The sequence below is a fragment of the Phyllobates terribilis genome, unplaced genomic scaffold (genome assembly GCF_046119375.1).
Source record: "Phyllobates terribilis strain yellow unplaced genomic scaffold, ASM4611937v1 Scaffold_5__5_contigs__length_657084704, whole genome shotgun sequence".
Lineage (NCBI taxonomy): Eukaryota > Metazoa > Chordata > Amphibia > Anura > Dendrobatidae > Phyllobates > Phyllobates terribilis.
The window spans coordinates 39,250,542-39,265,288 of record NW_027362765.1 but is presented as its reverse complement, the minus strand read 5'-3'; the positions used below and the strand labels follow the sequence as shown (position 1 = coordinate 39,265,288).

At 41.4% G+C, this 14,747-nt stretch overlaps 1 protein-coding gene across 1 annotated transcript in view; it reads left to right on the top strand.

Moving 5' to 3' along the window:
• Positions 1 to 14,747, top strand: part of LOC141270690 (uncharacterized) — a 174,626-nt gene that overhangs the window by 6,637 nt on the left and 153,242 nt on the right. Inside the window, exons 2-8 of the mRNA XM_073680789.1 lie at positions 385 to 533; positions 663 to 839; positions 923 to 1,046; positions 1,130 to 1,227; positions 10,553 to 10,696; positions 10,826 to 11,005; positions 11,081 to 11,204. Of these exons, the coding sequence (XP_073536890.1) occupies positions 423 to 533; positions 663 to 839; positions 923 to 1,046; positions 1,130 to 1,227; positions 10,553 to 10,696; positions 10,826 to 11,005; positions 11,081 to 11,204 (958 nt within the window). The 5' untranslated portion in view covers positions 385 to 422. The remainder of the gene's footprint in view (positions 1 to 384; positions 534 to 662; positions 840 to 922; positions 1,047 to 1,129; positions 1,228 to 10,552; positions 10,697 to 10,825; positions 11,006 to 11,080; positions 11,205 to 14,747) is intronic.

Sequence of the window (14,747 nt, the reverse complement as noted above, 5' to 3'; positions counted from 1 at the left end):
GTAGTCAGTGATGGACTATGGCAGATATGTTTATAGAGCCGTAGTGAAAAATTAAGATGTCATCCTCATCATGAAGTACTTACGGAGATTCTGGTTTTGCTTTTATCCTAAGTTATATGGCAAGGATCATTAAAGAGTGGATATACACTTTTAGGATTGTTACTTCCAATAGGTGGCACTAGAGTCCAAGTCCTCTTTCTCTCTGAAGAGACAATTTGCATGTGTACTGGTGCGTCACCCAGGACTGGCCAAGCAAAACAGCAGCTGGTGAATAAAAGAGCTACACCTTAAATATCATTATATGTTTCCTTTCATCTTCAGTAATTGTGTTATTACATAGGATTTTTTTATGATTTTCCATTGCTTCATCTTCTTCCCATTCAGGTCTCTACAATATCAGATTCTCTCAGTGGAGATCTTCTATGAAAGAGAATTTTCCTGATTTACCCATCAATATGGATAGGGACAGGGACAAGATGGTGGAGAGGATATTGCACCTCACCCTAGAGATCCTCTTCCGGCTTACTGGGGAGGTGAGAGATTCTGATGACGTCACATTACATCATTCTTATCTATGGGAATAACAGATGGACAGAACTGGAGAGGTGAGGACTCTGGAAATGTCTGTAGTGAGATTTATTAATGTGTCTCTCCATAACCAGGATTACACAGTAGTGAAGAAGACCTCTAGTGAGCGCTGTCAAGCCCATGTGTCTGAGGGATGTGGACCCCTGAGCCCCATCACGGGACCTCCACCTCACCACCTGGTACATGAGGATATCAATGACCAGAAGATCCTAGAACTCAACTACAAGATGATTGAGCTGTTGGCTGGAGAGGTGACACTGCTGGGAATGCTGGGACATCATATTATTACTGAATAAAGGGATTGGGGTGATGATGGTATCATTTTATGTGTCAGGTTCCTATAAGATGTCAGGATGTCACTGTCTATTTTTCCATGGAGGAGTGGGAGTATTTAGAAAGACACAAAAATCTGTACAAGGATGTCATGATGGAAGTTCCTCAGCCCCTCACATCACCAGGTAATAGACAGGACTAAATACATACTGATAATTATAAGCAGTTTGTAAAGAATGAACTCAGCCCCTGTATGTGTTTCCTCCAGTTCTATCCAGTAAGAGGACAACACCAGAGAGATGTCCCCATCCTCATCTTCCACAAAACTTTAAACAAGAAAATCCTAATGTTCCTCAGTATCATCAGGTAGATGGAGAGATTATTGTTATTTAATGGCCTTCGGCTCAATCTCGAGCCATGGCAACTAGATGGATGAATGATATGTAGAAAAACTCAATCTTGTGCAAGCCTAAATAGGTCCACCCGGGTCTTCTCCATCATTATTTTGATTGTAGTAAGCCATCGGGCTGCTCGTCTTCCTCTTCGCCTTGTTCCTTCTATTCCAACCATGATGTCCTTCTCCAGTGATTGCTCTCTTTGTATGATGTGTCCAAAGTAAAAAAAAAGTCATAGCTTGGTGATCCTTGTTTTTCGATTGACATGCCTGGCTTGATTTTTTCCAAAATTGATATGTTTGTTCTTCTTGCCATCCATGGTAGTGATAGCATCCTTCTCCACCACATTTTGAAGGCATTGATTCTTCTTCTATCTTGTTTCTTTATTGTCCAGGCTTTGCATCCATATTTTACTACAGAACAAAAACAGACTATTTACAAGCCGTGTCTTCATCACCAGTGAAATGTTTCTTGATGTGAAGACCTTGTCCATTGACTTCATTGTTTGCCCATAGCTATTCTCCTATTGACTTCCGGTGTTGTCGCTGCATCTTGAGTGATTATTGATCCAAGTAGGTTGAAGTCCTTTACAACTTCCAGTTTGTTGACGTCCATCTCTCCTGTGTCCCAGTCATACCTGGCAGTGATCAATATCTTTGTCTTCTTTATATTGAGTAGCAGTGCTATGTTCGAACTTTCCATGTTGACTTTCCATAATAAGTACTTTATTCCATCTACACTTATTGCTATCAGTGTTGTATCGTCTGCGTATTTAAGAGTGTTGATGATGCGTCCAGCAATATTGATTCCTTTTTCGGCAAGTGCAGCCTTCCTGAAAATAGCTTCTGCATTTAAATTAAAGAGAAATGGTGACTGGATGTAACCTTGTCTGACACCTTGCTCTACTTTGAACCATGCCGTGCTCTGTTTGGACGGCTGCTTCTTGAAAGGTTCTTAATGAGGCTGATCAGATGGTTCGGCACACCCATATACTTCATGGTATTCAAAAGTTTCTGGTGATCAGCACAGTCGAAGGCTTTGCTGTAGTCGATGAAGCAGAAATAGATCTCCTTGTTGTATTTTTGGGCTTTTTCCATTATCCATCTAAGGTTTGCAACTACAACCCCTGTTCTTCTGACTTTTCTGAATCCTGCTTTTTTTCCATGGCAGCTCTGTAACTGTCTTTTTAGGATCTTCAGTAGTATTTGGCTGGCATGAGTTATGAGCGTAATAGTCTGAGAGTTTCCACAGTAGGTAGCATCTCCCTTCTTCGGAATAGGAATAAACACGGATCTTGTGTAATCCTTGGGCCATTTACCAGTTGTCCATATCTGTTGACAGAAGCGTATAATGACATCAATTGCTGCTTCAGGAGACTTTATTATCAAACGTTCATGATCCCTTCCACAGAACGCATATGTAGTCAATCTGATTCCTATAGGCCACATTCAGTGATGTCCACGTATAGAGTCTCCGTTTGTTGTTTTGGTAGAAGGTGTTCATGATGGACAGCTGATTTCTCATACAAAAGTTAATGAATCTTCCCCCACCCTCATTTCGTTATTCAAGACCAAAGTTTCCTACAGCGATTCCATGTTTGCCATGGGCCACTTGGGAAATTCAAGTCTCCCATGATAATGAATCTGTCTTGTTTTGCCATCTTGTCGATTACTTCTTGAATCTGATCTTAGAATAGTTCAACGTCCTCTTCCCCAGCATCTGTTATTGATTAGTAGACTTGTATAACTGTGACATGGATTGGGGCTCCTTGTAGTCGTATCGAGATGACTCTATCACTGACTGCATTGTACTTCAGGACAGTGCCAGCCACTCTTCAGTTAAGAATAAAAGTAACACCATTTTTTCATTGATTATCATTGCAAGAATAGTTGACTGAATGTTCGTTTGACTGGAAATGTCTGGATTGAGCCCATCCTTAGTTCACTAAGTCGAGTTCTGTTCTGTCCATTTCGGCTTTGACGATGTTGCGTTTTCCTTGGTTCGTGGTTCGTACATTCCAGTTCTGAACTTTACTTTATTTCTGCAGCTTTTTATCTTTCCTTTTGAGCGATATCCGCATCAAGACATCCTTGAGGCTTTGATCCTGGCTTGTCATGAGCATTGATCATACTCAGGCCAACCATCACTCATCCACACAGATACACGCACATATAAAAGACATAAGATGCACAATCCATACATCAAATGTACAATACAGACAAGTACAAAATACAGTCATCAATTATGAGCACTGTATATTGGTATTAATGGATAGGATTTTTTGCTACATATTGATATTTTTTTGAGAACTGTATATATGTGTTATTGTGTATTCTTTGTGTTTATTCTGTATATGTTGTCTAATAATACAATATTGCAATATATAGACAAAAATGATGTTCCCCTATAAAGCCTGGCCATAGGCTGAGCTTCACAGGAGGACAAAAATGTCAGCCACGGGTGCCATTAGTATATGTGTGTACGTGGTGTGTATATGTGTATACACTCGGATACATAAGGTAAATTGTTTCAACTGACAGCTATTTCTCTCGACTCCACTATACACGAGCGCTTGGCTAAGCCAAGCAGTGTACGCTATAAGAGAAGCAATACTAGACTTCTCTGTTGGCAATCAAATGATTGCTAATCCTAAATTAGACATGCTGAATCCTTCTCTACCCCGACATTCTGTTGGGGGAAATTCAGTATGTTCCCATACTCATTAGATTGTTAGCCAATATTAGTGAGTTTGGCTGACATTAGTCTAATGTATATGGTCTTAGAGGTACAAATTGTATCAGGGCTGTGTCATCTATGAGGTGCTGTGCTTGGTTTGAACAGTCACTGTCTGCTGACAGACTCCCTATAGGTTCTTGAGATAAGGAGTAAATAATTTAAGGGCTGTCCCATAAGCAACATAGGTCCATCAAGTTCATCCAAAGGGATAGAAAAAGCTAAAAAGAAGGGATTTATGTACAACAACCATGCATGATCCGGTTTGCCCCAAAAGAGGTAATTTTTCTCTACTGATCCAGTTGTTGTTCCATTGGACTAAACATTCAGAAAGGAACTTCACACATGTACATAATTAGATGCCTTTTTAGAAGAAAATAACAATTAAGCATTTTTTAAACCATCAACAGTTTTCCCTGAGACCAGCTATGGAGGTAGAGTATTCCACAGATAACTAATTCTTATGGTAAATAAGCCTTGTCTCCTTGGGAGATTGACCTTTTCTTTCTCCAAGTGGAAGGAGTGCCCCCTTGTCTTTTGATGGAGTTTTACATGAAACAGCTTTTGACCATACTTTTTGTGTTGACCATTTCTGTACTTGCACAAGTTAATCATGTTCCCCACCTTAGATGTCTCTTCTCAAGCCTAAATGTCTTTCCTCATAATAATAATTTTCTTTCTATAGCGCCAACATATTCCGCAGCCATTTTACAATTCAGAAGGCACTATTACAGAGTAACACATTCAACTCATAACGAAGATCCTCCATGCCCCTTATCAGTTTTGTGGCCCAGAACTGAACTGCATATTCCAGATGAGGTTGCACTGATACTTTGTAAAGAGGTAGTATTAGCATATTTTTCGCTTTATACGATGCACTTTTTTCCCCTCCAAAATTAGTCTTATAAAGCGAACACATGAAAGCGCAAACTGCGCTATCACTCACCGCAGCCCAGGGGGAAGCTGGATACTGATTGGAGAAGGGAACTGCTTCTGAGCTGCCTCCTCCAGTCAGTGATCCCTTGTACGAATGGTCCTGTCAGCCTTAATAAAGATCTACGGCTCGTAAACTAGGTGAGCAGAGACAATGAAGGGGAGGTGCAATATAACTGCAACCCCCATCATCTTTCAGAATATTATACAGTACCAATGGGTGTATTCTGAAGGATGATGGGGATTGTAGTCACAGATCCCACATAGGTGCGTCCTCCACAGATCCCACATAGGTGCGTCCTCCACAGATCCCACATAGGTGCCCCCCACCCTTACAGTGCGGCCTCCACAGATTCCCACTCCCCCCCCCTTCTCCTTACAGTGTGTCATCCACAGATATTTTGTACGTCTAAAATATAGGTGCATCTTATAATCAAGTGCGTGCTATGAAGCGAAAAATACGGTACATCCCTTTCCTCTTTTGATACATGACCATATTCTGCTGGCCTTAGAAGCGGGTGATTAACATTGCATGCTGTTATTTAGTCTGATCAACAAGTGACTCTACTAGTTTTTCTCCACCTAGAACATATGGTGCCTATATATTATTAGTGCCCACGTGCAAATCTTTACATTTCTATAAATTGAACCTCATCTGCCAAGCGGATACCAAAACGCTTAGGCTATGTGCCCACGATGCAGAAATGCTCCGGATTTTTCCTGAGCGTTTCTGAATCTCCCTGGCAGAAAAAAAACGCATGCGGGTTGTACATGCGGATTGTACATGCGTTTTTCCTGCCAGGGACAAGAGGATGTGAAGCGTTCTTCACATGCATTTCTGCATGCGGGTTGACAAGCGCTTTCCAAGCGATTTTAGCATCACCTGGAAAGTGCTTGACAACTTGGTCACACTATATAAATCCATGCAACCGGCATGAATTTATATAGTGTGACCGAAAGAATGGTAAAAAATAAAAAAATAAATATATACTTACCTTCTGATGGCCCCCGGAGTCTTTATTCGATCCGTCCTGGCTTGCGGGCAGCTCGCGGTACACTGAAGGACCTGCCGTCACATGACTAAATGACGTCAGCGCAGGTCCTTCAGTCCACCGCGATCTGCCGGCAAGCGAAGACGAGCACATCGGGGGCCATCAGAAGGTAAGTATAATATTTATTTTTTATTTTATTCTTTTTTTTACAGGTTCTATGGTACCCGGGTCCGGAGGAGAGTCTCCTGTCCCCCAGACCCGGGTACCATCCGCACATTGAAACGCATGGATTCCGCATGTACAGATGCAGTGATGCGTAATGCATGCGTTCCAATGCAAGTCAATGGCGGCGAAAACGCAGCGCTTCCGCAAAATAATTGGTAGTGCTGTGTTTTTTTCCGCAATGATAATCCGCAGCGGAAATTTCCGCAGCATGTGCAGAGCACATGCGGATTATCATTGGGGAACATATCAGACCCTCTACCAAGCATTTTTTAAGCGTTTCTGCAGCGGAATTGCCACTGCGGAAGCGCTTAAAAAAAAGCATCGTGGGCACACAGCCTTAGTTTGTACAAGATCTTCAATACCCTGCGCTACACTACAGTTTGGTGTCCTCTGCAAAAATAGGAACAACGCTATTAATTATGTTTCTATATCATTAATAATAAGGTTGAATAATGGCAGACCAAGCACAAAACCTTGGGGTAAACCCAGCACCATATTTCCCACTAGGCACCGGAGGTTCGCAAAGACGTGAATACAAATGAAAATGTGAGTGCTGGCACTTCCGGAATTAGAAACCTGTCCAACGTGCGGCACAATAAGGTCATCTCAGCATTCTGATGACGTCTGCAGAATGCTTGAGAGGATGGGACAACACAGGAGCGGCAGCTGGGAGGCAGTAAGAGCCCGGAGAGCTGACGATATGAGAGTGTTGTAGCAAAGATGCTTAATATGAAGAGGGACCAGCATGGTGGAGGTAATCTCAGTATGGAGATGGGGCAATATAGTTAGGGTTGGTTGGTTCTTTATGACATTGAGGCAGTAAAGGGTGTTCTCTCCGAATCAACATGGGGCTGTCTAGGCGGATTCTGTGTGGAGATGGGGGCAGTATAAAGAGGTCCCTATAAAGATGAGGCAGTATAGGGGACTCTGTATGGAGTTGGGGCAATATAGGGGGACTCTGTATGGAGATGGGGCAGTATAGGTTGATTCTGTGTGGAGATGAGGCAGTATATGGGGTCTATGGAGATGGAGTAGTATAAGGGGTCTCTGTATGGAGGTGGGGCAGTATATGGGTGTCAGCGTGGAGAATTGGCAGTATAGGGTAGCTCTGTATGGAGATAGGGCATTAAGGAGGGTCTCTCTATAGAGCTGGATCAGTATGGGTAGTCTGAATGGAGAAAGGACAGTATGAGGGGCAGTCTATGAAGAAAGAGCAGTATTGGAGGTCAATATGGATAGGAGGCTCTGTATAGAGTGGGATGATAGTGTAAAGAGGGAGCTCAATATGGAGTGGGGCACTGTTTGAAGAAGGGTTCAATTCAGAGTGGACGCATAGTCGAAAATCAGTATAGGGGAAACAATGTGGAGGTCATAGTTCATAAAGAATGAAGGTGTGGTGGGTATAACTCATAAGGAAGGATAGTGGCGGTTGTAGTTTACCAAGGCATACAGTATGGTGGTGGTCATAGCATAAAAGAGCGAACATTATGGTGGGAATATTTTATAGGAGAGGACAGTGTGGACTGATTGTAACATGGGTGAGACAATGTGGAGGTCATCTTTTGTGCATTTAGAACAGTGAGGGGCAATTTATTATGGACACAGTATAGGGATTATTTAGGGCATCACATGGCTGGTTACTTTTATTCAGAACCATTATAAAGACACTTATTTTTAAGGGCACTCTGTCGGGATGTTCTGCAGAAGACCGGAGAAGAGGGAAGTCTGCAGAGGTTAGCTATCGTTCACAACAGCCATCCTGGAATCTGAACCCGATGAACAAAAAGGAATGAGAACAACTCCAATCAGAGAAGATATCATCTATAAGGTACCTAGATGTAAGGGTGCATTTACATTGGCCAATTTCCTCCTTTTAAACAACTGCCGATCCGCTATAAGAAGCCAGTCAGCAGTTGTTTATTATCCTGTTTAGATGATATGTCTTCAGAGAATGATCACCAGACTCGCACCTAATACATATAAGGTATCTCCAAAAAGTTTAATTACTCTTTAAATGTTCAATAGCACTGCTGCCTGCATCTAGTCAGTACTGTGGTTCCCGTATGGTCCAGAGTCTGATAATAACAGGTAAAAACAACTCCCGGTATCTCATTACTGTTGTTATTAAGATACTAGGTGTTGCAGTTTCATACAATTGTACATACTGTAAACTGACCTAACATTGGAGGTTATTGTTGTACTAAGCTTGGTAATGTATTTATGCACTGATAATAGTTCTGGGGCTGAATTCATGAACTGATGGTGCTTCAGTTGTCGTATTTGTGTACCGATGGTGTTCCTGGTGATATATTTGTGTACAGATGGTGGTTCTGGTGTTGTAATCATGCACTGATGGTGGTTCTGGTGCTGTATTCCTGTACTAATGGCTGTTCTGGTAATGTAGTCGAGTACTGATGGTGGTTCTGGTGATAAAGTCATGTAGATGTAGTCATTTTTAATTTATTGGACTCTATACTAGATCATTATAGAGTGAGTTGTGACGCTGAGTCACTTTTCATAGCCAAGCCATAAGACCAGGATAGTCAAGGAGTCCGAAGTCAAAAGCCAGGAGGATACGTCTTAAGCAGAAGGAAGAGACAAAGGTGTAGTCAGGAAACATTTCGTTGGTCAGAATACCAGCATGATAGCGGATCAGAGCAGAACAGGTGGATGGATAAACAGATGGATTTGTCAGAACGAGGTCCAAGGTCAGGCAACAGAAAATCAATACACAGAACACAAGGCACAGAGCAACAAACCTCACACAAGCTGAATGTACGTCTGGCAGAGGTCTGAGAGAAACAGCTTAGTTAAGTAGCCTGGCAATCACCTGGAATAATGAACCCCTAGAGATAGCCAGCGCCTCCCAGTCTCAGATTTTACGGTCGAACTGTCAATTAACACACTGACAGCTCAGCACGCCCATGGCGAACAGACTGGATGACCACCAAGCTGTCAATGAAAGTACTGACAGCTTCAGCATGCCCCTGTACTAGATTGGACGGCTGCGCTGTCAGTAACTGCATCACGGACACACTGAGGGGTGGAACCGTGACACAGTGTGTTGGACTGAAACAGTCATCTGAATGAGTCCATTTATATCAAGTGATCAAGTGTTTAACTAAGGCCCCCATACATTTTAGACAGCTGTCTGATAACTCGACCCACTCGCCCATATACAGGAGCTGAGCACTCCTATGTTCTTTCTGAGAGAGCTTCTGCCAGACATCTCTGTGAACAAAAGAATCAACAGTCCAAAATCGGACACACAAGATCCATATCTCCCCTTTACATTTAAAGCAGAACCATGACACCAGTCAATACCCAGGTAGTGAAAACTCCCATAACCATTACTGTACCAGCCTGCACTACCGGATTATGTGCCGAACTTCAAACTCCTCAGTGATTTTGGGGTGTTTATAGATTACACCAAAAATTACTTTTTTCAGCATTTAGTTCCCTTAGTAATGCCACCAACAACTGCATCTGCCACACTCTGTTTTAAATCACTCCTAATATATAAACCTACTCCTTACTCTTTCCTATTTGACCTGTGTTTCCAAAAGAATGTAAACCCACAAGGTTTTGCAACCCGATCACGGGAAGAGTCTAATCAAGAATGAGCAACACCAACTACATCCATGCGTTCGTCTAGGTCCAAAGCTTCAGGCTCTCCCATTTTATTTGCATTTGTGAATATACATTTTAGGTTTCCTTGCATATTCTGTATTTGGCACGCGTGTCACTAGAGATGCCTGGACTGGTTGGAGAGGGTTGCTGCTTGATAGAATCGTGCGGTGATTATATAATTTATTATTTAAAATCTAACAAATTTAAATATTCAAATAAGAAAATGACAGACAATCATAGTGTGAGCCCACTTTACAGTTGGTAGGTGGAAAAGATGGGTTTTCATTTTCCATTTCTGCCTAGAGCAGGGATGTCAAACTCAAAGCACACAGAGGGCCAAAATGAAAAACTTGGACAAAGTCGCAGGCCAACCAGTATACAGTATAATGGGCGGCACATAGTCCTCCATGCAGAATAATGGGCCGCATATAGTACTCCATGCAGAATAATGCGCTGCACATAGTCCTCCATGCAGAATAATGGGCCCCACATAGGGGTGGTGGTTCTGGTGTCACGGGCCAAATAAAACCACCCTGCATGCCAGATTTGGCCCAATGGCCAGAATTTGACATGTATGGCCTAGGGCATCACAATACCTTGTCCGAGCCCAGACAATATGACTTGTATATTATCCCCATTTTGTGACATTTGATGTTGATCACCACATATAAAGAGTTACAATCCAGCATTTGAGCCTCTGCTATTGACGTCATGTAATGTCACATCATGGTGCTCAATATGCCTCAGCATTGGTTTACATCGGCTCATCTTCTTCCCATTCAGGTCCCTACAATATCGGATCCTCTCAGTAGAGATCTTCTATATAAGAGAATTTTCCTGATTGACTCATCAAGGATGGAAAGGAACAAGATGGTGGAGAGGATATTACACCTCACCCTAGAGATCCTCTTCCAGCTTACTGGAGAGGTGAGAGATTCTGATATTGTTAGATTACATCATTCTTTTCTATGGGAATAACAGATGGACAGAACTGGAGAGGTGAGGACTCTGGAAATGTCTGTAGTGAGATTTATTAATGTGTCTCTCCATAACCAGGATTACACAGTAGTGAAGAAGACCTCTAGCGAGCGCTGTCGGGCCTCAGTGTCTGAGGGATGGGGAAGACCCCTGAGCCCAATCATTAGGCCTCCACCTCACCCCCTGATACATGAGGACATCAATGACCAGAAGATCCTAGAACTCATCTACAAGATGATTGAACTGCTGACTGGAGAGGTGACACTGCTGAGAATGCTGGGACATTATAAATAACGCTTTAAAGGGAGATGATTGTATCATTGTATGTATCAGGTTCCTATGAGGTGTGAGGATGTCACTGTCTATTTCTCCATGGAAGAGTGGGAGTATTTAGAAGGACACAAAGATCTGTACAAGGACGTCATGATGGAGGTTCCCCAGTTCCTCACATCGCCAGGTAATAGACAGGACTAAATACACACGGCCTATAATTATCTGTATGTAAAGAGTGAATTCAGTCCCTGTATGTGTTTCCTCCAGCTCCATCCAGTAAGAGGACAACACCAGAGAGATGTCCCCATCCTCTTCATCCACAGGACTGTAAACACAAAAATCCCAATGTTCCTCCGGATCATCAGGTAGATGGAGAGAAGGTGTCATGAGATCTCCCCTATGATCTGTAGATGGCTGTGAAGGTCTTGTGTTCAGTCTTGTTTTATCCACCAGTATTATATGTTTTATACTTGTGTAATGAGAACAGTGGAGATAGCAGGATTAGAGCTGATCATAGATGTGACTTCTCCATCGTTCTGTGACTTTTACAATATTTGTTTCAGGGTAAAGATCTGACCCATATTAATACTACAGAGACATATGTAATGGGCGATGAGCGGTGTAAAGAGATTCCTACAGATAACCGCCCAGGTGAGTAGTAACCACTAAATGTAGAAACGTCACAGATTTTTCTTGCTGAAGCTGCTTTATCGGCAGTGTAGTCCGGTCATATCACAATCAAGTCATCACAATTTTGCATCTAGACCACCGCATGATCCTACACCTAAATCTGTCCCCATTACTTTGGGCACTACACAGTGGTAATGCTGGATCTCTCCCGAACACATGTTCTTCTTAGGAATGTAACCTGTTTTTATTGTTTTCAAATCTTGAATGTTAATTAGTTCTATCTAAATGTCTAATTTCTTTAATAACCTTAGCTGAAAGAAAATATTGGCCCTTGAGATATCTTGGATTATCAAGGGCTACCAAGCCACCGACTCTAATTACTCCTGAGTTGTTTTAACACTAGTAGCTAAATCATTGATGATGAAGACTGTCAGGGTTGATTGTGATCAGTATGTTATTGTCTATTGTCAGTTTTCTTTTTCTACAGTAGTTAGTGCCCAAGTTGCTCAGATTTAGCTAGCTTTCCACAGCTAATGTAGATGTTCCCAACCAGGCCCCAATTTTCAAATCTAACATGTCACTTTATGTGGTAATACGTTTGGAATGTTTCTTCTGATTCCAGTTATTCTGAGATTTGTTTTCCATGACACATTTGTAGTAAAGTTTGGTTGATATGTTTTATGATTATTTATTAGAATTTGCAAAAAATTTTGAATAGTAATTTTCATGTTTTGAATTTGTGCCCTTAAAGGGGTTTTCCCATGAAGAAAAGTTCATTTTAGAAATTGGCTGTGTGTTACCATGTACTTAACACTGTCTGATCATACCACAGCTCCTGGGCAGGGGAGGAAGCAAAAGAGTGTAGAGATATTACAGCAGGGGATCGCAGAGGATTCATTTTTTGAGGTACAATATTGTTTAAAAACATGCAGTGAAATATTTTACCTCACAAAATGAATCCTTTGCAATCCCCTGCTGTAATGTCTGTATTGCCTTTTGCTTTCTCCCCTTTCCAGGAGATGTGATATTTTCCGTACCCGGTCAGTCAATTTTTACAATAAACTTTTGTTCGTGGGAAAACCCCTTTAAAATAAAGTCATACGACAAAATAGTTAATACAGTTGAAACCAGAAGTTTATATAAAAATACACATTTGCATGTTTTTCTCAATATCTTGAAATCAGAATTAACCTTTCCCTCTTTAGGTCAATTAGGATTACCATAATTTTTAATATTTACGAGAGAGAGAGAGAGAGAGAGAGAGAGAGAGAGTGTTTTAGGGCATTTTTATTACTTACTGCAAAATCAAAAGTTTACATACACTAAGATTACTATGCCTTTAAACAATTCTGGACTGCCCATGTGATGATGTCATGTGTTTGGAGGCTTCTCATAGTTTTTTTTGGCAACATCTGAGTTATTTAAAGACACACCTGTGGATGTATTTTAATGCACACCTGAAACGCACTGCTTCTTTGTGAAGCATCATGTGAAAGTCTAAAGAAATCAGCCAAGATATCAGGAAGAGAATTGTGGACTTGCACAAGTCTAGCTCATCCTTGGGTACAATTTCAAGATACCTGAAGGTGCCTCGTTCATCTATACAAACAATTATACGCAAGTACAAACAAGAATGGGAATATCCAGCCATCATACCGCTCAGGAAGGAGACGGGTTCTGTCTCCCAGAGATGAATGTGCTTCGGTCCGACGTGTGCATATCAACCCAAGGACAAAAGCAAAAAACCTTGTGAAGATGATGTTGGAAGCTGGTAAGATTGTGTTAATAACCACAATGAAACGAGTACCGTGTCAACATGGGCTGAAAGGCTACTCTGCCAGGAAGAAGCCATTACTCCAAAAGAAACCATAAAAAGCCAGATTAATGTTTGCAAATGCACACAGGAACAAAGACTTTAATTTTTGGAGACCTGTCCTGTGGTCTGATGAAACTAAAATTGGACTTTTTGGGCATAATGACCATCGTTACGTTTGGAGGAAAAAGGGAGAAGCTTGGAAGCCTAAGGACACCATCCCAACTGTGAAACACGGGGGTGTCAGCATCATGTTGTGGGGTTGTTTTGCTGTAGGAGGGACTGGTGCACTTCACAAAATAGATGTCATCATGAGAAAAGAAGATTATATGGCAATTCTGAAGCGACATCTTAAGACATCAGCCAGGAAGTTAAAGCTTGGGCGGAAGTGGGTCTTCCAAATGGACAATGACCCGAAGCATACTGCCAAAATGGTAACAAAGTGGCTTAAGGATAGTCAATGTTTTGGAGTGGCCATCACAAAGCCCTGATCTCAGTCCTATTGAAAATTTATGAGCAAACCTGAAAAGGCAGATGCAAGCAAGGCGACCTATAAACCTGGATCAGTTACACCAGTTTTGTCAGGAGAAATGGGCCCAAATTCTGACCAACTATTGTGAGAAGCTTGTGGAAGGATATCCCAAATGTTTGACCCAAGTCATTCAGTTTAAGGGCAATGGTATCAAATACTAATTAAATGTATGTAAACTTTTGACTTTGCAGTAAGTAATAAAAATGCCTTAAAACATTTTCTCTCTCTCATTATTCTTGCATTTGGCAAATATTAAAAATTATGGTAATTCTAATTGACCTAAAACGGACAAGGTTTATTCTGATTTCATGTCAGATAAGAAAAACATGCATGTGTCTTTTTATATAGTGTATGTAAACTTCTGGTTTCAACTGTAAATAACATCTACCATACTTTTGCTTTACGTTGATGTCATTTTTCAAATACACTTTATTTTTTTTTAAGATGTTAAATGACCTAAAACATTAGCAGCAAGTTTTATTTGTTGAATGATAGTTAAACAACTATTTATTGCACTGAGTAGCCGACAGTACCAGTTACAATTTTGGACACACACAATACAATAGTTTTCTTTAAATCTAGAATGTGCACATTCCAATAAGATCAGACTAAGGGCTTGCTTTCTCTTGCGATTAAATTGAACGAATTCAATCTGATTGCATTCGTACCCATCTAATCCTATGATGGTGTGCTCAATGGCGTTTTTTCCAGCTCCGATCGGATTGTGATCGGGCTGGAAAAAAAACACAGTA